Source organism: Citrus sinensis, chromosome 2, assembly GCF_022201045.2.
Source record: "Citrus sinensis cultivar Valencia sweet orange chromosome 2, DVS_A1.0, whole genome shotgun sequence".
NCBI lineage: Eukaryota > Viridiplantae > Streptophyta > Magnoliopsida > Sapindales > Rutaceae > Citrus > Citrus sinensis.
In genome coordinates, this window is record NC_068557.1 from 8,271,250 (window position 1) to 8,294,699 (window position 23,450).

General features: G+C 34.8%; 3 protein-coding genes across 5 annotated transcripts; 1 reads left to right on the top strand and 2 right to left on the bottom strand.

Moving 5' to 3' along the window:
* Window positions 1-602: 602 nt before the first annotated feature.
* Window positions 603-8,702, bottom strand: LOC102625405 (uncharacterized). Of its 3 annotated transcripts, XM_052435285.1 has the most exons (11): window positions 8,297-8,702; window positions 7,465-7,944; window positions 7,226-7,362; window positions 6,328-6,441; window positions 6,149-6,232; window positions 5,307-5,483; window positions 4,355-4,511; window positions 3,040-3,203; window positions 2,828-2,954; window positions 2,510-2,594; window positions 603-2,473 (listed from the first exon to the last, which is right to left on the bottom strand). In XM_052435285.1, exons 2-11 carry the CDS (start codon window positions 7,789-7,791, stop codon window positions 1,020-1,022), a joined length of 2,826 nt encoding a protein of 941 aa, XP_052291245.1. In that variant the 5' UTR covers window positions 7,792-7,944; window positions 8,297-8,702; the 3' UTR covers window positions 603-1,019. The 3 variants fall into 3 exon arrangements, with proteins under 3 accessions (XP_052291245.1, XP_006468903.2, XP_006468901.2); XM_006468840.4 differs by having other exon boundaries at window positions 603-2,594; window positions 7,465-7,853; XM_006468838.4 differs by having other exon boundaries at window positions 603-2,594.
* Window positions 8,703-12,610: 3,908 nt separating this feature from the next.
* On the top strand, window positions 12,611-14,640 carry LOC102625115 (protein COFACTOR ASSEMBLY OF COMPLEX C SUBUNIT B CCB1, chloroplastic). The gene is made up of 4 exons (XM_006468837.4): window positions 12,611-13,069; window positions 13,170-13,294; window positions 14,015-14,167; window positions 14,255-14,640. The coding sequence occupies exons 1-4, from the start codon at window positions 12,683-12,685 to the stop codon at window positions 14,439-14,441; spliced, it is 852 nt and encodes a 283-aa protein (XP_006468900.2). The 5' UTR covers window positions 12,611-12,682; the 3' UTR covers window positions 14,442-14,640.
* Window positions 14,641-15,179: 539 nt separating this feature from the next.
* On the bottom strand, window positions 15,180-17,850 carry LOC102624833 (cytochrome b-c1 complex subunit Rieske-4, mitochondrial-like). Its single transcript, XM_006468836.4, has 2 exons — window positions 17,561-17,850; window positions 15,180-16,104 (listed from the first exon to the last, which is right to left on the bottom strand). Exons 1-2 carry the CDS (start codon window positions 17,742-17,744, stop codon window positions 15,461-15,463), a joined length of 828 nt encoding a protein of 275 aa, XP_006468899.2. The 5' UTR covers window positions 17,745-17,850; the 3' UTR covers window positions 15,180-15,460.
* Between the last annotated feature and the right edge of the window lie 5,600 nt (window positions 17,851-23,450).

The following is a 23,450-nucleotide window of genomic DNA, read 5'->3' on the forward strand; positions in this document are numbered from 1 at the left end:
ATTTAATAAAATAAGTACTTGAGCCCATTCTACGATGGGTTTAACCGTTTTACCGCATACCCTCATCTCTTCTTGGCAAATATTTTAATTTCTAAGATTTGACATCAAAATCTACCTTCGGTCCCCTGCCTGGTAGGGAGAAAACAATGCTTTTGTTTTGTCCCATCCAACCTAAGCTAACAGTAATACTTGTAAAGTGCAAAACCCTACTGTTTCCTCTCTTATCTTTTCAATTGTCCCTCGGAAGATTGAAGGGCCACCACTCAACATCAAGATTTTTCCACACCTGCATTGCCGACATTATTTGATATTTTTCCATATCTAATGCAAACACATTGTAAACTGGTTCAGCTTGTACAGTACAACAACAGTGCAATTCTCACCGTCACAAATATCAGTTGCCCTGAAGATGAGGAAGGAAGAATCAGCTTAACGAATTCATCTTTTTATGGATTGTGGAGAATGAAGTTCGCATAAGCTGATCCGCTGAGATGCGCACACACGCAACAAGCAGGAGCGGACTGTGAATTTGTGAGGAAACTGAACGCAAAACTAAAGAACATGAGTTACAGCGACAGCAAGAAAGAGCGAGAGCTGAGAGCTTAGCAATTCCTAGCCTCCAAAATTATTGAAATATTCCTCGGTCAACAAGAGAGCAAAAAATCCCCATAGAGATGAAATGTAATATGTATATATATTTTGGCCTACCAAATAACAATAAGGAGAAATCTGAATTTTTCCCCTTCTTCCCACAACTTATCTCTCACCTGCCCATCTAACATCTAAAGTTATATACATGGTGTTGAGTTGGCTCTTCTGTAGGTGTATTTACAATAAACCTATCTCAGGGTTTGTATACTCTGGCTTCTGCGAATCTGCAGTAACCACAAAATTATCTCCCTTCAATGAGTAACAGGTTACAAACTCCTGCCACATGCATCTTGCATTCATCATTTCTTAGCAATTTTCCAACCCAGGTATCAATTTTAACCTCAACGTCAACATGGGGAAGAATGTTATTAGTGATTCCAAGACCTCAAGTATGGCTTCCCCATTGGATCATGCAAAGTAGGATTCTGATTTGGCATGTTCATCCAACCCATCTCGTCTGGCATCACAGAATCACGCCCACCCAAGTAGTCAAGTGGATGAGCTGGGTTTGGTAATGCATTACTCATCCCAGGAACACCTCCGGCCATCAATCCATAGTTCCTTGAAGAAATAAACTGCTCATTTGCTCCTACCGAATCATAAGGATTAACCGAACGTAATTGGCTACAGCTGGGTAGAACACTATACAGACTCTGATCTGCGTTGCTTCCATTCCCGACGCTCGGGCTCTGGATACTAACTCCACCTGAATTGGTCCAGCCACCACGAACTTGATGCTCACCAGAAAACCAGTTCTGACTCAACAATTCTCCACCGTTTAAGCGAGATTCAAGAGGCTCCGAAATGTGGACAGGATTGACATTCCAATTATGCATGTTTCCCAGTTGCAAGTTTTCTTGCCTTGGAATTAAGTATCTACCTCTGTCGGAGAAAATATTCTGTGACATGTTCTGTTGCATGAAAAACTCATTCATCCTCTTCTGCCCCTGCTCAAGTGGCAATGATGTCTCCAAATGCTCCTGGAAATGTCCAGGGAACTGGCCATCATCTGCCATCATTGAGTTGTCTGGTGGTTGGAAATGGAGCCCTGTCTGTTTCTGCTCTTGATGATATGATAACATCTCCCGGCCCTTGAAAAGAGATTGCAGGAGCTCATTTCGGCCGTGGTTTTGATATGAGCTTAAGGCACCATCATCTGGTTGCCTGTGCAACAAATCTTTACTCATGTCTTCTTGATGCAAGTCAGATTCCAGATCAATCAATCGAGTCCTTTGATCTTGGTTATGTTGTGGATTCATAAGTGGCAACCCACTGGTAGTAAATTCATGGCTTGCAGTAGAATCATAGAAAGAATGAGGCCTACTAATGGCTTGCCAGACATCTCCACCAGTAGAAAGCGGAACTTCCCGATTGACAGCATCATCTGCAGTGTTCATTTGCTCTGAGTTCCCACGTACATCTGACGAAGAATTATCTGAGTTATGGGCAACGTGATCCTTTTCAGGATCCACACTTATGTGGTTTAACTCATGGCTCCCACTAGGGTAAATGACCGGCTCAGGTGATTGATTCCATGGGGAGCCCGGGTCAGAGTCTCCATCATCTTTTATGTTAGACTCATGGTCTACATGGTTTAACTCATGGCTCTCACTATGGCAAGCAATCTGCTCAGGAGACTGATTCCATGGAGAACCCTGGGCACCATCCACATTTTCTTCTATGTTAGACTCATGGTTTGTTGCTACAATTTCCTTCTTATCCTGTGGTGGACTTTCAGGGTTCTCTCTTGTTTCATCCTGAACGCCAGAGTTCTCTTCCTCCTCATCCTGAACGCCAGAGTTCTCTTCCTCCTCGTCCTGAACGCCGCCAGAGTTCTCTTCCTCCTCGTCCTGCACGCCGCCAGAGTTCTCTTCCTCCTCATCCTGAATGCCAGAGTTCTCTTCCTCCTCATCCTGAATGCCAGAGTTCTCTTTCTCCTCATCCTGGACACCATATAACAAACAATCAAGTTAAACATAGTACCACCGGGAAGATTTAAACTCCGCAAGAACATAGAGACAAAGGTTCAGTATGTCTTCTGAACACAAGCTATGTTATGCACAACAGTCCGTCCATGCAAGCATGAACAGAAATTTCATCAGAAATGGACGAAAAGACACCCATTAAAAGAGAGAGAAAGAGAGACGGTAATAGCAAGAAAGTCCGAATAACTGACCTCAATCTGACATTCTAGTTTGTCCATCATCTCTTGCCTCAGAGACAATGTGACTTCCCACAGCTGTTTCTTTCTTTCTTTCCAGTTGACAAAAAATGCAGGGAGATCTTCAGTGGCCAATTTCAACCTACAGAAACACAAAATAAAATTCAGGAGTAACTCAAAAGACTTTTATTAATTTACAAAAAATGTACACTTCCAAGCAAACTAACCAATGCTCATGCAACTTCTTCTTCTGCTCTTCTTCCAGAAATACTTCATAAGGTTGAACATGCAAACTCTCCAAGTTGCCTAAAACACGGTTCATCGACCGGCACTGAATGCTCTTACCAGACTGCTTCATACTCTTAACAAGTTCATGCTGCTTCCTGCTAATCTGACAAATTCCAAAAGACGTTATCAGCAAGAACCTCCAAAACACCAAAACCACATTTGATCTCCTCAATCAATGTTTTGGAATTATAACTTTATGACTGAGGTAAATCATGAGCTTGGTAAGACTGACATGAATGTAGGACAGGAAGCTAAGACAGGAGAGACTTGAAAATCATGAAATCCCAGTGGCAGAATTTTAAAGGTGTCATAGGAATGAAACCAAAACCACTGCAGAAGACAAAATTCCAAAGCTTTTGACACCAGAGAAATCCAGATTTGAGAAACAATTACATGGCAAACAAAAAGGTGCTTGACAGCTTGCTGGAAAAGTCTGAAGGGGTTGTAGGAAAGATCCAGGATAAAAATCCTATCACTGTCAGTATTGGATAGGAAAGTACCTGACCCATTGACCACAGCCAAGAAAAAAAGGGGAAAGCAAGTACATACAAGTGAATACCTAACACATGTTTCAACACAATCTTACACCAGACCAAAAAGTGAATTTCAGCAGTGGCCCGTTTTCTTATTCATGAGTACTGTAATTCTGTTACTTTTTTTTTTATCTGGTAACCCAGACTACTGCACCAACCCGGACCATGGTCTGCTCCGGCTAGGCCCTAAACTAGGGGTCAGTCGGGTGCCCCAACCCCAATACCCGAGAGACAACAAAGGGTGGAATTTATAAGCTCACCAGAAGGACTGAACCAGAGACCTGGATACAGCCAAGCACCAGATCCCAAGCCCTCAACCAAGCGGGCTGCCCCTTTGGGGCATTTTGCATTAGTTCTTTAATAATTTTTTATTTATGTCGGCAGTGTTATCTTATAGTCTTCACTCAGTTGAGAGTGGTAAAGTGTTATACAATCTTTGCAACCCTTTAATGTGGATTAGTTAAATAACGGTTTTAATTTTTCATCAAAAGCTGCTTGTTAAGTTACCACTTGAACTAAAAGGGGCACAAACAATAGTATTAAACACTCGAACAAATATTACAGAAAATTAAATAAAATTGTAATTAAAATCAAAGTTAAATCATTCAAGAAGGATCATTTTTCCATTCATAGAATCACAATGAGTTACCAAGCAGTTCCTGCTTTATCAGATATTTAATAAGCTTTTTAAACTTGAACAAAAATTAAAGAGATGCCTAACCTTGACATATGACATGTACTGGGCTCCATCATTATGGTGGATATTGTGCTTGTTTAGCTTATATCCCTTTTTCAATTTTGTTCCCACATTTAGCACATTCTCTGAAGCAATCAATGAATTTGTAGATTTGTTCTTTTTGAAACCTTTATCATAGTTCCTGAGACTCATGGAAATTTATAAGATCAATCACAATCAAATGAGAGATATATAATTCCCAGAGAAACAAGAAGCCAGAACAAACTTATAAAGGAGCCATGAAAACAATAACCGAATAAGTTTTAAGCTCATCAATACAGGGCATGATAATTCCTCTTTTCGTGACATAAGAGATCCAGGAAATAAGCATAAATACAAAAAATGTTGGGGTCTAATGACAAGCAAAGACACTAACAAGGAAAAAGAGATATCATTGTGACAAGAAACTATGCCCAGATGCATTTCACCAGAGATATTATTTGGGCAATAACATCTGACACATCCAGAACAAAGTTTAACATATTTTAAGTATGAAAATCAAGAAAGTAAATCTGTCCTTAGTTTGCACACATTAAACCCAGCCAGTGATACTAGTTAAAAGAAGAAATATGCGTAACACATTAAAATAAATAAATGAATGAGATAAAACAACACCAAATCCAAAATAAATAAATGAATGAGATAAAACAACATCAAATCCTACCCAAACTATGCTTTTGCAATTACTGGAAATAGTCAACCAGTCCCAAAAACAAGAAGATAGCCAGCCTCTAACGCCTATCAGAGACACATCAATGAAAGCATACAAACATATATTCTTGCAAGTTGCGAGAGGGGGGGGGGGGGAATTGACAAAAGAAGAAGAAATTTTCTTCCAAAAATCCTTATATGAAGGTATAAAACAGAAAATCTATGTCTAAATTATGTACAATAAATCTTGCAGATTTGAGTGCTATTGCTTGTTGATCTAAGTTACCTTTTGTGAAGTTCTCCTCCCTTCATAACTGAGGAGTTCTGGTTATCACTACTACATGCTTTCTCATCTGCTACCCATGAACATGATTCAGATGTTGCAGTAACATCCTGCTCAAGGTCATGCGGTCTAGATTCATAAGCATTTGAGGAAATTCTTTTCTCTACATCCCTTCTCAACCTAAAACAACTCATTAAAGACACGTAATGAGATAAAACACCATCAAGGAAAGGGTAACAAATGAAAAAAGGTGTGTGTATTCAATTATTCTCCAGCCATGTTGTTCATACATTATAAACAGTGGATGCCTTCATGTTCCAATGAAATTCAAAGAGTTGAAGCAATTCAAAGTTGAGTTGCAATGGAACATGAAGAAGTCTACATTTTATAAAAAGCAAACATCTGAACGTCTTTCAAGTTGTACAAAAGAAATATTAGAAAAGGAATAACTAGAAAATCACCAATTATTAATCATGCAATCACAACAATATTTCAGCCATAAAAAAAGCTCCTCATTTAGGTTGTAAAAACCCATTTCATCAGATACACTCCAGTGAGCTAATTCCACTAAGATATCTGAAGCCCCATCATCTCCAAATAAAATTAAAAACATAAAAACTTGCACAACAAGATAGTTTGAGTAAAATCAGAATGTAAATCTCTCATTAACTTCCATGTAACAACAAATCAGATTGTAAATTAATGAGCAATCATCTTTCTCCAAAATCAGAAACACACACTCTGCGTGACTTATGAGTTATCTGAAGTAAAGAAGGTGGAAGCTACTGCCTCCACATAACATTAACAATTTACAGGGAAAAAAAAATTGAGACATGAATATCAACCTCCAAATCTTCGGTAAAATTTCCTTTTCTGGATCTTTGCAGCTTTCCCATCTTTGCTTCAACTTCTGCAAGTACTCTAGAATACTGCAAAGACAAAGCATTACTACATAATTTGGGCAAATGCACCAGTTCAAACAACAGTATGACAAGAGGTGTAAATATTGGCTACAACCACATACTCATTATGATATTTCTGCAACTCCAAGAAGTATGCTTTTTTATCGGCCTTTAAAGATCGTTCCTTGTGAAGAACTGCATCAGGATGAAAATTGCCTGAACAAAGTGAAGCACCCCTGCAGCAATTTTTTTCCATTACATAAACTAACCCGGATCTTGGACTAGGGATAAGTCTTTCAAGGACCATAAAGTACATTATACGTCCATCTTTCACATTCTATATCATGCTGAAGCATACAAATAGCTTATAAATAAAGCTGCAGTTGTGATAAAGTTTGTTTCATACAAGCTTGGACACAGTAGACCCAAATGATACCAAATAATGTGAACCAAGTGATAACCTGACAATACTTATTTCTTTTCTCACTTTGATTAGCAGGTTAAATTTTCCAGATTCCCTTGTTACCCTGCCACGACCCAAAACAAGCATAACTGCAATACACTATCATGAGAATGAAATAAAACAGTCATCTCAAGACAAGAGGCACGTCATTCTTTCATATCTCTCTCTCTTTCTAATCATCCAACCTATAACTTAATCCAAAATCACTAATCCTTCTCACTACCCTTCGTCTGACTGCTTGTGCTTGCAAATCAGCTTAAAAGTATTCTTAAATCTTGACATATACCAGTGGCATAAAACATATCTGTATATCGAAAATCAGACTAGCGGAAGTTACCGCGAAGGAATAGAATACTGCTTTCCACATAAGCCTTTAACCGTTCTTACTAATATAACCACAAGAAGAAAAGTGAACATGCATATTATGTGAATCATTAATGCATGCTTATGTCTGAGTGTGAGTTTGGATAATTTACGAGATGCATGTATGAGATGTGTGTGTATTTTGTCTATAGTTACATAATTTGTGCGCAATTGTTTCTTAAGTAAATACTTGCCATTTGAGAAATGGACTTCCAAAGTGAAAATTTTCCCCAGTAAGTAATGCTTCCACAACTTGCTCAGCATTTTGCGAACTGGGAAGAAACTGTTTGAGATAGTTTCTCTCTTCTTCTGATAATTGAGTCTGCCAAACCTGTAACAAGTTCCATACAAATGGATATAACAAAACTTGAGCTCCAGAAAACACTATTTGCAGCAAAATAGTACGTAATAATAACTATAGACTTTTAGTTACCTCATACGAGAGCACCTCAGTCAAATTCTCCAACTCAAAAATTTCTTGGGGAACAGAAAAAGCATCCGCTAAATGGCCCAAAACAGTTTTTGAACCCGAAACAGAATCAGTAAATGGCTTTGAAATCCTTCGACTTATCCCAATCTGTTCCTGTTTGGCAATGACCTTTTTTTTACTTTCATCCCACTTAAGGGAAATATTTGATTTCGAGTTCAAACCATTTTGTAGTGATCCCAATTTTCTCTTCTTCATCTTATAATCCTCCAAAGGACTACAACCTCCAACACTAACACCATTCAATCTTTTTCTCCACTGATCAGCCGCCATTGACACAATATGTCAAAAAATCCCTAGCTAAAGCACTTATAGTAGTTACCGTCCATACGAAACTACAAACCACCAATAACCACATACAATTACTTCAATGGAATAAAAACCCATTAACTTAAGCCGATGAATCACCAGATAATAGAACTGATACTGAAAAAACAAAATAAACACAAGAGTTCAAGGAAGCAACAACAATATTCAACAATCACCAAATTAGTTCACGACTCCATAGTATAAATTTTACTAAGCTATTTTTAATGAAAAAGAAAATAAATAAGCCACAAATCCAGGCCAAATTTCAGTAAAACGAAAAAACAATCTTCAACATCCAACAATGCAACTGAAAAGAATTAAACCATTTGAATTAACACAATACAGACCCAAAACCAATTATCCCCCAGATAAAGAAGACAATGAAAAAGAACGTAATTAAGAACTCGAATTAGCGAAAAAATAAGAAAATAAAACCTAAAATAAAAAGGCACAGAACAAAAAGTAATACCTGAAATTAACTCTAACTCTGGCCCACTAAATCAGCAGCGAAAACCTATAATAACAAAATTAAATTAAATTAAATTATCGTATTTATTTAATAACGGCACGGGCGACAGAGCAGCGAGAGATTAAAAAGATGGGGTTTCGTATAATTGTATTATCCGATTAGGTTTTTTCTTTTTTCTTTTTTCCCCTCTCTTTTGTGGAGACGAGTGAAAGAGAGTGGAGAGGCAACCAAAAACAAACAGAAACACGAAAAACAAATGGGATGATGAGCTGATTGATGGAGAAAAAGATCGGACGACTGAGGTTGGTCGCAACCGTGATGGTGATTAGTGTAACATTCTGTCTTTCAATCGGGCGCTTGGGCGCGGCTCAGCTCGGCTCGATCCACGGCTTGTCTTTGTTTGTCACTTCCTCTAAGTCCGCTCTATTTTTCCCTTTTTTTTTTGCCTTTTTCTTCTTATCCGTGTCGGTGGTGCATATTTATTTATTCATATTTTTTTTTTTAGTTTTTCATTTTTGTGCATGTGTGTGATTTTAATGGTAAGATGAGATGATTTCTCCTCTCACTGATAGATTAGGAAAAAAAGAAAAATCAAAGATTTGATGTTGATTTTTTATTGGTAATGGAGTGTTCTCTCTCACCTAACTAAATTTATACTTTTTATCAAGGGATGTTAATTGGTGCAATTAGAGATGCCCAATGGGACAGCCATCAAAGGAAGGTCCATGAGTGCTCGTGCTCGTATCATACCGTGCACATTATGTGTTTTGTACCATTTCATACCGTACCTAATTTTTTTGCTTAAGCTCAGCCCGACACACGTGCCGTGTGCACTCATGTCATGGCCACACATGCTATGTCGTGCCAAACAAAAGAAGTTAGTATACTTTTTTTAAGCCTATATACTTTTTTGGATCTATGTGTCTTTATTTAAATTTAATAGAATAGAAAATTCAAAACTCAAGTGTATATTCAATAATAATAAACTAAAAATAGTAAGAGAATATAATATTAATGACTAAATTTGACCTTATGGTATTATAATTCCTTTTTAATACTTAACAACGACAATAATAATAAATTTTTCTTAATAGTTAATTTAATTATTATCTTGAACTTACATAGAGTTATAGATCATAACTCAATAATATTAATACATATATTATAAAATCATGATATTTATAATTTTATTTATTAAATCATGATATCGATTATTTTTTACTAAATTATAAATATAAATCAATTATAGTATTTTTTTTTCAAACTATGAATTAAATGAATTTAAAAGATTCAATTTTAAGTTATTTGTAAAATCATAAAATTTTAATTTTACTTTCATAAAAAAAGTGAAACGTGTTTATTGTTGGCTTTTTTACATATTGTGCTTTAACTTATTTCTGATCGTACCGTACTTTTAAAACCCACGTGCCTAGAATTCTAAGTCTAATTTAGCCTGCGTGTATGTTGTGTCGTGCCATGTGTCCCATCAAAACGTGCTTGTGCTATAGGGATACGTGCTATGCCCATACCGTGCCACGTGCCGTCCAGCCCATTTGTCATCTTTAAATGCAATTAATTGATTTAACACTATTAATGTTACTTTTCATGTTATTAAAATATTGCCAATTGTTATTGATAAATGATGACACAAATTTTATCTTCATCCTACACTCGTGAATTTACCTTGTTTTGTTATGTAATAGTCATTTGTTGAGTTTATTTTCTTTGTTTTATCCCAATTGCTGACTGCTTGATTTGACTTTATTTGATTTTTATTTAGTTACTATTATGATTATTTACAAATAATACAATGCAATCTAATATATTGAATAACCCTTGAGCATGTAATCCAATTTATTTAACTTTTGTAGTTAGTGGTGTCAATTACATCTAATCTATATGAAATTTTGGGAGTCAACATGATATGAGAGCCCAAATAGATTCATACGGGGCTCACAAGTTGGGCATAAAAAGTAAATAAATGAACAATGCACTAAATATTAGTGATTTATGGAATTTTTATATGTAGAATTTCTAAGATTGTGCAAATGAACGGGAGTTGTGAAGGATAAAATGCGTGAATTGTTGAATTGAAAGAAAAAAAAAATTAGTATCTTGAATTATTGATGATACATCTAATTCATTTAAATTGACTAACTAATTCTCATCCAATTCAATAATTACAGAAAATAGAAACACAAATTTTCATCCATCTTATTTTTTATTATAGATCTCGTTGTTGTAAATGAGATAAATTTGAGAAAATATAAATCTCAATTGAGGATTTAAAAAAAAAATGTTTTCTAATGCTGTGGAGAATACAATATTTAAAATTATATACTACCTACACATCTTTTCGGGGAAAAAAAAAAACTGCCAATAAGTTTATATTTATTTAATTATTTTAAAGCGAAGAATAATAATTACTAATTGTGTTTGGCTTGGGCTAGCCCTAGTGCCAAGCCGTTCATGGTTTGGTTTGAATAGTTAAAGCAGAAGGCAACTTGTGGTCTGTATGATATTGTGGACTTTTTGAGGTTTCAAAGTAAACGTTTTATCCTTTTTCTTATTGATGTATGGTCTCCCTCCTTTATTGCTGTTTGTTCTGTGACTTGTGCTTCGCATTCACATTGTTTCAATTTATTTCTTTTTTTCGTATTGATCGAGAATAGTTGGAAGGGATATTATAATTTTATCGTTTAATTTCTTTTAACATATTATGTTTTTTAACAATTATTTTTTCTTATTAATGTTTAAAATTTTATTATTTTACCACTAAATCGTTTAAAGTTAATATAATTTACAATAAAGGTCTATTTTACCCTCAACCTATGTAAGTATAATTTAATTTTTTGAATTAAAAAATAAAATTAATTATTTAGAGAGAATGGTTTTATTAATTGAGCATTTTAGATATCTATAATAATCAATTGATAAAATTGTAAGTATCATAAGGGTGGGGCTATTTGAACCCACCAAATTTCTCTCTACACCCATTTTAAAAAATAAATTCATTATTAAATATTTAAAATTTAAAAATCTTGAAAATATCCTTCACTAATCTTTTTCTTTCTCTATCTTACAATTGTGTATTCTCTCTCACCTCTTGTATTCTATAAACTGAACACTCAATTTTACTTTCTTTTTAATTTTTTGGTCTTTCTAAGTATATTATCATCTTTATTTTATGCATTCTATATATAAGAATTTTTTTTCCTTGATTTTTAGTTTTTTTTCATTAATTTATATATTCATTAATTTTCATAACTAATAAAAAATTATTGATTTTCATTTTAAAATTGTGAGTTTTGTTCCTCTTAGTTAGTGATATCAATAATTTGTAGCTAAAATAATATATTTGAATTAATTGATGAGAACTTATGAAATTGAGAAGAAATGGTTAATTATGTAACTTTTTCAAAAATTATTTGCATAATAAAATTCTTAATTAAAAAGAAAGTGTATGCAGTAAATTGGTGAGTTCAAACAGCCCACCCGAATTATAAAATTTTTGCCTTGATATACTAAAATTCCTAAAATATCTCTAAGACAGTAATTTTTTAATTGAAGTTAATAGTTTAATGGTAAAATGATAAAAAGTAAAATATTATATATAAAAAAATAATTACTAGAAAATTTTGGTGATAACGTAATATATCAGAAAAATTTAGGTGGTAAAATAATAATACCCCTAGTTAAAATTTAATATTTTTTTATTTATTAACCACTAATCACCCACAAAAATTATCCTCATGAGAAATTTGATCATGAAATAATCATACTCCATTAAAAGCAACAGAATAGAATACAAAATTTATTTGTAGCAATTTAAAAATTTATAGTTACAGACCCGAATGTAAGATTTGAGATTCATTCAATAGATTTAATAAGTTCGCATATTACCTCTTTGAACCCGTACAATTGCAACAATCACTCAAAGTTTATATCAGAAAGTTTGCTAATTCCTAGGTAATTCAATTAGTTAAAGATCATTTTCTAAGCAAAATGTAAATTAAAATATGCTTCTAAAATCATATGCACAATTCTAATTTCAATGTCGTATTTTTTTTTAAACGCATGTTCAACTCTATTCTTCTGATCAAATTCTTCAAATTTTAATACAAATATATCATAATGGAATATCATTTTTTTTTTAGTCGAACCGTGGGCCTCTAATGCATTCACATTTCGCAGTTGAGTCGTCGTTTAAGCCAATATCAGTCGTTTCGTTCGTTCACAAACGTGTCATCGTGTCGTTTTAGCTACCAAAGACGCTATCAAATCCTGGCCATTCAAACAGCTGACCATCACAAAAAGAAAAAAAAAACTGAACCGTAACCATAAAATTTTACACAGCTTCGATATCGATCTCCTGCAAAACTAAAAATGGCAGCAAAGCTATTATCGTCGTCGTCATCACCGCCAACCCCACAGCTTCTCTGTTCATTCTCTCTTCACTCGAAGCTTAAATTCAAGGACTCAACTCAACAGCAATCATGGCTGAGGCAAGCTCCAAACCCACCCTCTTCACCAACAACAAGAGCCAAGAAGAAGCAGCTAGCAGTTGCTGTAGCCGTGCAAGAGCCTCTCTTAGCATCAACTTCAGCTCTTATTGAGCACATCAACAATCTTGACCAAAACCGTCAGTCACTGTATCTACTAGCAGAGAGTACTGCAGGCTATTCATTGGCTAGCTACTACACTTCTCTTGGTTTGTTTGTCATCTCTGTTCCTGGCCTTTGGTCCCTCATCAAACGCTCAGTTAAATCCAAGGTATATGAATTTTTAGTTACCTCAAATTACTTCTTAAAGATATTTTGAGGACACCCTCATATTGAAATGAGTTATGGGATTCATTTCATTATTGTTGCAGATAGTGCAAAAGACATTTGTAGGAGAAGGGGAAAGCAAGAAGGCACCGAATCAGGTTGCGGGAGAAATCTTTTCATTCTTCACTCGCAATAATTTTGTGGTCACTGATAGAGGAGAGGTTATAACGTAAGCAACTAGTGTCTCATCCTCTTATCTATCTGGATACCTTTTACAGTCGATTTTGTGGTGTATGCAATGCATTTCTCTAATGTGATGTTGTGTCAAAATGGCTAATTAGTTGTGCATGCTATAGCTTCAACTTCCAATACTCGCCCATTCTGCTAGAAAATTTTGGAATTGCTATAGGACCTTTTTTGGGTTTCACATGGAATACACAATGGCACAATCACGGTTAGAATTTTTCCTATGATTTCAAATGTTTATTATATATCAACTATCATTTCATTTTAAATGCCTTCTCAATCAAAATTCAAGCTAATAGCTTCATTGATGTAGGGTGAGTATTGTAGGGGGTTTCTGGAATCATTAGGAAAAACATTTACGAAAAGTGCAATTTTTATCTGTGTTGTAGTGTTGTAGACCAATATGGTTTCTGGAATTGAAAAGACACCTCGGGTTCTTTTTAGAGAGCATGTAATAGGTGTATTTCTACAACAAATAGTACTTTTAAGTGCTTTATTAAGCACTTGATAATGATAATTATGTGTGCAATTTGACCTGAAGTGTTTTCACAATAGTACTACTCGACGTAATATTACTACAGAATGCTAAGGATGAGGGACAAATGCTGAATGTTGAATGCTGAAGTGAATTTTACAAACGCCTCTTGTTGGTGATGTTTATTAGCATAATGGTTACTTTTTAATGCTTTTAATTTGTTTGAAGGTTTGAAGGCATGATGGTTCCAAGTCGAGGCCAAGCAGCATTCCTCACATTCTGCACCTGCATCAGCTTGGCAAGTGTTGCTCTTGTTCTTACCATAACCTATCCTGATATTGGCAATAATTGGTTCTGGATCACCATCCTAAGTCCGTTAGCGTAAGTGCAAACTGCCTGTGTGCTGTTTCTGTTCATCAGTGATGTAATATTTAGCTTGAAATACTAATGCTATTGGGTTCTAAACAGGGGAGCATATTATTGGAAGCGAGCGTCAAGGAAAGAGCAGATTAAAGTTAAAATGATGGTTGGAGAAGACGGGGATTTGTCCGAGATCCTTGTTCAAGGGGACGACCAGCAAGTTGAGCAAATGAGAAAGGAGCTTCAGCTAAATGAAAAAGGAATGGTATATGTTAAGGGGATCTTTGAGAGATGACAAAGATTGATGCAAAGATTATTCCAAATTTTTGTGTTGGCCAATTAGAAGGTACAGCAAATTGGGCAGTCAAGGCTATCACAACTGTCACTCTGTATAATGTCTTAAAGGAGAGGGAATTAGGATTTTTTATGTTTGTAATCTGCAGAAATTTTGAGATTCATATGCTATTAATACAGATTATTTTTTAGCTTTTGTATCTTGCAATCTAGAATCTTTTATTAGCTTAATATTGTATTGTCAATAAAGATCCTTGCACTGAGTCTTGAACGTGTGTACATGCAATGTTTTCACCATAAAGCAACTTTGACTTCAACATGAAATTTTTACGCAATCAGATGGGCAATTGCAAAGCTACGAGAAAGAGAAGTTGCGACTGCCAATATTGATTAGGTAAAATTGAGCTATAGGGTAGCGGGCTGATCAATTAATAACTTATCCAGGCAATCTGAGGATTCTAGCCCAGGTCCCGAAGCTATGGTAGAAATCCGTAAAACACAGAGCTGAAGAATACAGACAAGTAGTGGTAAACTACACAGGCCACAGGACCACAGCTGATATGAATATGAATCGGTTACACCGTTTCATGCAAAGCTGCAGCAGCACATCTATGTTATTGAGAGAAGAGAAAAAACAGATAAGAAGCTTTCCCTTCTCCTCTTATAAAAGGAATTGTAGAAAGAAATCAGAGATACAGCAACGAACAATCAGAGCCGATCACCATTCTGTAGATGAACATACACATAATAAAGAGAGCCGGAGAGCCCTCTGCATCACTATTGGTTGAAAAAGTTTAAGCACTGCTAAAAAAGTAGTAAAACAAAAACAATGAAAATTTAGGTTAAAAGACAATGTGTCAAAACCAGGCAACTTATTCTGAGTTACAGTATCCCAACCCCAATGAAAGGGTGGCAAGACACAAAGATAGGCATTTATCTTCGACATTATCTGATAAAATATTTTAAAAAAAAATGAGATCCCAAATAACCATGGATCACCGGTACAGGACGTCACACTTATCAACCAATGAGCATCTTGTTCTCATCCAAGAAGGAGTAAGAGGGTACTTCCAAATTGTATGGTGCTGGTCCCTTGCGAATCCTGCCAGAGATATCGTAATGAGAACCATGGCAAGGGCAAAACCATCCACCAAAGTCACCAGCATTTGGCAAAGGAATGCAACCAAGATGTGTGCAGACCCCAACAACTACAAGCCACTCCGGGTTTTTAACCCTCTCAGCGTCTTGCTGAGGATCACGAAGAGATCCCAAATCAACACTGTTGGCCAGCTTGATATCTTCCTCAGTCCGACGTCTGATGAAAACTGGCTTGCCCCGCCACTTAACAGTCACTGTGCTGCCTGGCTCAATGCTGGACAGATCAACCTCAAGAGAGGCCATAGCAAGAACATCCTTACTCGCTGACATGCTCAGTACAAATTTAAGGATAAGTAGACGGATGAGTGAAGCATACACAAACCTACCACCAGTCAGGACAAAGTAGGCAAATGCCCGCTTGCTGGGGTCACCTGGAGGATAACGTTCATGATTGTATTCATCATATACTATCTTAGAAGTGGGATTCTTAACAGCTGCCACTGTTGCTGGAACACCTGGAACCAGGCTTTCTTCATTTCTTGGTGTCAGTGACTCAGAAGAAAAACCTGGGCAACGAACAACATCAACAGGCCAGTAAAATTTGTAACTTGCATCATGTATCACAGAAAAATAATTTATTGCCTTAGTGGAATTAGCAGGCACTGTTGCATCTCAACTATTTTTCTTCACAATATGCAGTACCAGTTTCTATTCTCTCACAAGTACACTCACCAAACGTGGAAGCAAATAGTAAAACCCCATAACTAGAGTTGAGTAAGCAAGCAATCTCATGCATCAATTTAGGTGAGTTACCATGCAACATATTTAACATACCATCAATCTCAAGCAATTCAATAGATCAACTTCAAAATAATAAATAAATGAATATGTACCATAATAGACAATAAAAGATTATCGTTTCCATCGATTATCAGAGTTATTCATCTAAAAAATACTGTTACATACATTATCATTGTTTCAACCCTCACTCATAACCACTCGTAGGCACCCTTCAACTCTAAACAACATAAGACTCCAATGAAAGTTGAGCTAAGAAGCACATTTTTCCTACATATAGCATTTCAAACCAGTTTGAGCTTGTGACACATCTTTAAATGTAAAAGAGAAAATAAGCAACCATGATATTTTAAGTAAAAAGTGAAACCCCGTGAGCATCCAAACTGACTTGGGAAATGGCATTAGAACCACAGCAAGGTTTTGCAATTAGAACCCGTTTAACATCCATCTAATTATGGACAGGATTCATCACTACAATTCCACTAGTCAACAGATCGGTTTGATGAAACACCATATATCCATTGTCATAAAATTCTGGTAGCAAACTTTGGCTCCTCAATCAACATCAGAGAAAGTCGGTTTAGACAACATTAAGCTTGGACTTTCACTTTTCATTGAAATTTTTATTTTTTCAAAAAAGAGAGAGGCACTTCTACAAGTATTTCTTTTACTCTAGTTAGGCCTGGTAATTGCTGTATTACTTCATTTATTACCAAAATAACCACCGCCAAATGAGTTGAGGTTAGGATCTCATTAAACATATTCCTAATAGTTCTTAGAAACAGAAAAATTTACCCTTTTGCTGCAACAAATTTTGACTTCGCTTAAAACTATAATACTTTTTCCTTAAAAAATGGTTCTACATACCAACAACCCAATGCCTTCTGCCCTTTCCAGTATGAGTATTGCCAGTCCCACACAGCATAGATGTGCTAAACACTAATCTTGTAGAGAATTAAAAACAACAACAACAACAACAACACATTTTTATCTACTCGAGTATACCAAAATTCTTCAAAAAAAATTTATCACCATGAACAATAATCTTAGCCTAACAGCTAATAACAAGCTTAATCTCAGACAAAGCTACCAGTATCATAATCGAAAATGAATAAAATTACAGAAAAGTATCGACATCGTTAAAAAAACAAAAAAACCTACATACATCGGCCAATAAAATATCGCCAAAAAAAAAAAAAGGACGGCTGAAAATCCCTAACTCACCTCGGCAAGGAAGTTGAAACTGAGGTCCAAGATATCCGGAGCCATAGAAGCCGTTGGATCTGAAATCATCGTTGGAGGAGGACGATGAACCGGCGCCGTTAATTATATTCCGAGACGATGCGATGGGCCTCAATGACGATGATGAGGATGGTGATAAGAGCCTTCTCGCCGCGACCCTCAACATCTTCAAAATCTCTCTCTGATTATCTCTTCGAAATGGCGATTGGTGTTATCGGTCTCTCGCTTTTCGCGAAATTTTGGGAATTTTGGTGAAACAGCGGGGTTATAAAAAGGCAAAATGGTGATTTTAGCAATCAGGCGGCGTCGTCTTGTTCAGCTAGTGCCTCTGATTTTGACACGTAAGCATTGACTCGTGATCATGGTTGAAAAAATAACTAATAAGAATTAAACAGTTCCGGTGTTAAGATTCCACCACCATAAGAGCCTTGCTATGTTACATGGTAAATTATAGTAATTCTTTTTTATTTTACATAGTAAAAACTCTTTAATAAAAAAGGGTCTAAGCTGTATCAAGAGTAATATTTCAATCTAAAAAAGTTATGTTATGATGAAGTTAGAATAATAGTTGCCCTAGTAGTCGCCCCGGGTTTATCGAGTGACTTTCAAATTTTTTTAAAATTATTAAAAATATAAAGTTGTAAGAACAAATAATATATTTTTAGTTGGAGATATATTCTCTTCTCTACTCGTAAATGCACCTCATTAAATTTTTAAAATTTTTATTTGATAAACGGACCCCATTTAATACAAATATACCCCTATATTTATAACATTTGCTTTGCTATATTTGATTTTTCTTCTATTAATAATACTTGATCTATTTAGAGTATAATATTGATATTTGGTCCGAAATTTTATCTATTGAAATTGTTAGATGGGTAAGCAATGACCATGTGCAGATATAGGAAGTTAAAGGAAGTTGATTTAAAATCAACTTCCCATGTTACTTTCCAAGATAAGAAAAAAACCCCCTTAACAAAATACGAACGTGAATAGCAGAGGAACAATAACAAAGAGAGAAGAAAGTTTAAGACCTTTGAGCAAATCATAAAAAAGGAGGGCATTTATATTGTGATTAGAGGGAGATTTCCATTCGTGATTTCTTTCCGACTATTGACGTGATCCAACACTTGATTACTCTGCTGCTTAATTTGAGAAGAAAGGTATTTCTAAAATACTTAATTATTTTCAACATTGGTATCAGAGCCGGTTTTTGTGTTGGATTTGTATGAATGGTTAAATTTATTTCATGAAAAATGCATGAATTTTATGAGTTAATTTTTTTCATGAAATATATAATCTTGTGGTTGTTCAATTTATGTTCTTGAATGCTAGAATCATTGTAAAATTCTGGAATTAAATGACATAAATGCGACCTAGGGTTTAATTTGTATGAACCCTAATTAAAACATAAAACTCAAAATTTTATTTGATCATATCTTTTGATATAGGAAATCTGACATTGTTTGTTATAAATCATTGGAAAGATCTTTTCGAGAGCTTTCCATCGATATGTAATTTGTTAAAAACGGACTTAAAATGAGAAAGTTATGGCCAAAATATGAATCTGGTAGCATTGGTGTTACAAAATTTCAGAAACCCTAATTTTGAAAAAGATGATGAACAATATTATATTTGGTTTTTTTATGATTACGGCTTATTCTGACCTTCGATTGAAAATCTAAAGCCACCATTGGAATAAGGATGAAAAATCGAGTTGGAAGATATCAGACCTGACATCATCGGATCCGAAAGAGGCGGTGTGTGGGTTCCACTCTCCGATTATGTGCATGGAGAGTGCATGACTGTGTGAAACTGTAGCATACTGTAGCAAGCACTGTATTGCGCGTAGAATACACACGTCTGACTATGCGTGTGGCATAATGTGTCTAGATTAATATTTTAAATGTATCTTGCTATCCGGGACTCTGATTTGGGCACCGTTTGATCCAAAATTTAATTTTAACTTAAATAAAAGTTTTTTAATTTTTAATTTTGAAATAAAATTTGGATAAAATATATATTATTTCTTGGATGAGCATTACATTAATAAATATTTCACTATAGTGGGAGCTCGAAAATATTTCTTTCATGGAAAGTGGCTAAAAATTGATTATATCTCGTGTTTTAGTCGTTTGTTAACAATCACTAATATGAATTTTATGTTATTTGTCTTAGATGCCTCCCGTTAGAAAATTGTAGACTGAGGAAGAGGGATTAATGACAATTAGAGCTTGAGTTTCTCCTATGGATCTAATTGAGACTAATAATAACTTATCTCGCAATGAACTTGTGAAGAAAATGAAGAATTTTAAGATGGACCCCGATCATTCTATATGCATGAACATAGAAGACATATATGGCGTGTTTATCTACTTAATGTATGGAAAAGTATATACTAAGTATACAAACTAGGATAATTATCAACGGATCCTCATCAATTTCTTACATGATGATGATAATACGTTTATCTTTAAGGATCGCATGTTAGAGAAGATCAAGAATACCTCGTACGCATATTATATGTTGAGGTGTGAAATTGAGCTAATGGAGGAGCATTGTCTTGCTTAAAATATGAGGCGAACTTTAGTACCTAGCATTCACATAAGCCTTCGAAATGGAAGACAAGCTAGTCGCCTTGGTAGATGGCAGAAATTATGGTATGAGAAAACTATAAACTGAATCATGGAGAAGGAACAATTATTTTTATGTGGAGATTTACACATGAGTTTAAGTTGGATGAAAGAATCTCGAGTAACAAAGAATATTTTAAGAACATGTAGTAGAGTCGAGATATTAGTTTAACCATGTTTGGTTTTTTTTTTTTTTTCATTTGTTATGTTTTATACTTTTAGATGTTGTTTTTCTCTTTGTTGTTTGAACAATATGTTGCTATGTTTTTAATTGAAATTCTACCTTAGTTGTTGCTCAACTCTATATATATTTTTACGATATCTCATGAATTATTTTATTGAGTGGGAGTTCTGATCAAATTAAATTTGATGAATTCATGATTAGAACTAATAATTTTGCGCATTAAAATTGAATTGATGATGAACATAATAAAGGGAATTGGATGATGATTGAAAGCTTCGACGCCCTTTTGATTCCATTCTCGATATTAATTTGTCATATTTTTTGGTTTATATTTACGGCAAAATTAATTGTTGTTAACATGTATATGTTTATAATATTGATTTTGATGATAACAAACTTTAAATGTTTTTTTATTAAAATGTTGGAGCTATTCATTAATAAACAAAAGCCATATAATCATTCTAATCATGTTTGTGAAAGATGGATAGTTATTAAACTTCAATTGGAAAATGATTCCCTGCAATATTTGGCTAAAACTGTGATTCTGGAATTAAACGGTGAACCGTTTACCTTGAAACAGTTAATTGATCAAATCCAGATAGGGTCAATTGCTTAAGCTCCAACCGGTTAGCAAAAGTGGAAAACACAAAACGATTAACCGATAAATTTCAGAATGGAAGCTTGTACTAATCTTGCACCGTTTAACAGAAACAGATAAGGCTTTTTCATTTTGCAGGTTATTGGAAATAACCAGCGAACCGTTAACGTCAAACGATTAACCAATAAATTTCATAATGTCATTCGTTACTAATATTTAACCATTTAGTAAGAACGGATAGCAGAAATTTGTTTTGCAAGTATTTGGAATTTAACGGTGAAAGGGTAGTGACAAATGGTTAACCGTTTATTTGAAATTTGGCTCAACGGTAAATTTGACCAGTCCAAACGGTTAACCGTTAATGGTGATCCGTTTACGAGCAGACAATCAGTAACGGCTATTTTCAGCTCCAACTATAAATAAGCTCATTCAAACTCAAACAAAGATGGATCACAACATTATCATTGAGCTTATAATCAAGAATACAATCTTTATTGAGTCTTAAATACATTCTTGTTTCATTTATTCTCACATTTGGGCATTGATTTTGTAACCATATACTTTGTGAGAGAAAAAAAAAATTTGTAATCTTTATTTGAGTGATTGAGTGTTGGGATAACTTGAGTTAAGAGATTGGGAATAATCTCTTGGTGTAAAGGTTGATTGACACCTTGGAAGTCAATTGTAAGTGTTCTTGAAGCCTTGATTAGTGGAATCATCAAGCTTGGTGTGCTTGGAGGCATGGACGTAGGCGAGGTTGGTTGAACCACGTAAAAATCTTCGTATTTGAATCTATTTTCCCTTATCTTTTTATATTTTGATTGATTCATTTATTATTGCTTTAATTTATTTTAAGATTTACATATAGATTCAACTTGATATTAAATAATTTTTAGAAAACCAATTTACTCCCCTCTTGGGTTGTTTAGATATTATTTCAATTGTTTGTTTGTAATTATTAGATAACTTTATTAATTGTATTTTGAATTATCTCTGTGTTAAAAAGAAAATTAAGATGGCATTTGCATCTAAAAACATTGTGGCTGACTTGACCGAGGGTGGAAGCTGAATGGTGGCGATTATGATATTTGACACTGTAAGATTTAGTGCATCTTTGAAGAGCGAAAGAGTCTAAAAGTTCTCAATAACATCTTAGTTGAGCCTGAGCATGATAATACTGCTCAACACATAAGGGATCTTGAGGCTTATTGTTGGTTATTTTTATAATCAATTGCTACCAATGCCAATGTGCAAGTATACACAACAAGTAATAACGTGATGAATATTCAAGATCGTCTCCACAGAGATTGATGTTACTTGAAATGCTATAGCAATCACAATAGTGTAAATCAACTTAAGGCCGAAGTTAACAATAGTAAATTGAGTTCTATCGTAATTGATGATTGTGAGAGAATAAAGTAAAACAATACTGTAATGAAATAAACTAAATTAAATGTGTCTAGATTTCAATTGAGATTATGGTAGTTGAATGATCAAACTCTCCTTATGGGCTGACTGTTTTTCATCAAGTTAACTCCAATTTTTACAGCAAGTGCTACAAGACTGGGCAGAATTAATCTGCATCCTCAGTTGTCGCATATTGGAACTCTCATACCCTTAAATACACTAGCAATGACCAGTTGCTAATCTACTCATGATATGACTTTATGACCCTTTTTATCTCTCCACCATATAAGGTAATCAATCACCTATGTCTAGTGTGTCACAAATCTTAACTTCAAGTATTGCCCTTATGAGATTCAAGATAACTTAATCCAGGAAACTTAACTTAAGATCAAGTAATACTCTAATAATATCAGCTAAGACATGCTCTTTTGCTGCTCTATCTTAATTGGAACTATTAAATGTGTGGTCAACCGAAATAACAGTTATATTTATAATAGCTACTAGAGTAAAATGCTACAGCAATGACATAACAACACATAAGAACAGTCAAGAACCCATTAGATTGTTTGTCACTCAACTATAAGCAAATCTAGTTCATATTATGAATAAGAAAAACAAACATAAATATGTTGTTCACGGGATACATTAGAATAATCAAAGGAAAAAGATAAATATAAGTTGAGCACGGTGAAAGACAAATCTAAATAATTCTGCAAGATTCCTCATTGTTGCCGAAACAACACTCTTCAATTCTGATCTTCTTCTCTTTTCCTCTCTAATGATTCTAATGATAACTCCCTTGCCGCTTTTCTATGTGGTGCATGCCTCCCCCTTTATACTGCAAACTAAGGTAAACAAAAGTCCATGGGCGTGCATGAGTTAAATTACGAAACATGTAAATAGCAATTCTGCAGCTGACCCGCGCCTAAGTTTTCTCTCGCATTGCTCCCAGATTGCTACAAGACTGGTTGCTCTAACATCCGCTACAACACTGCACTATTCCCGATTGTGCTTTACTTCTTTTGTGGCCATCTTCTTTCCGCCTCT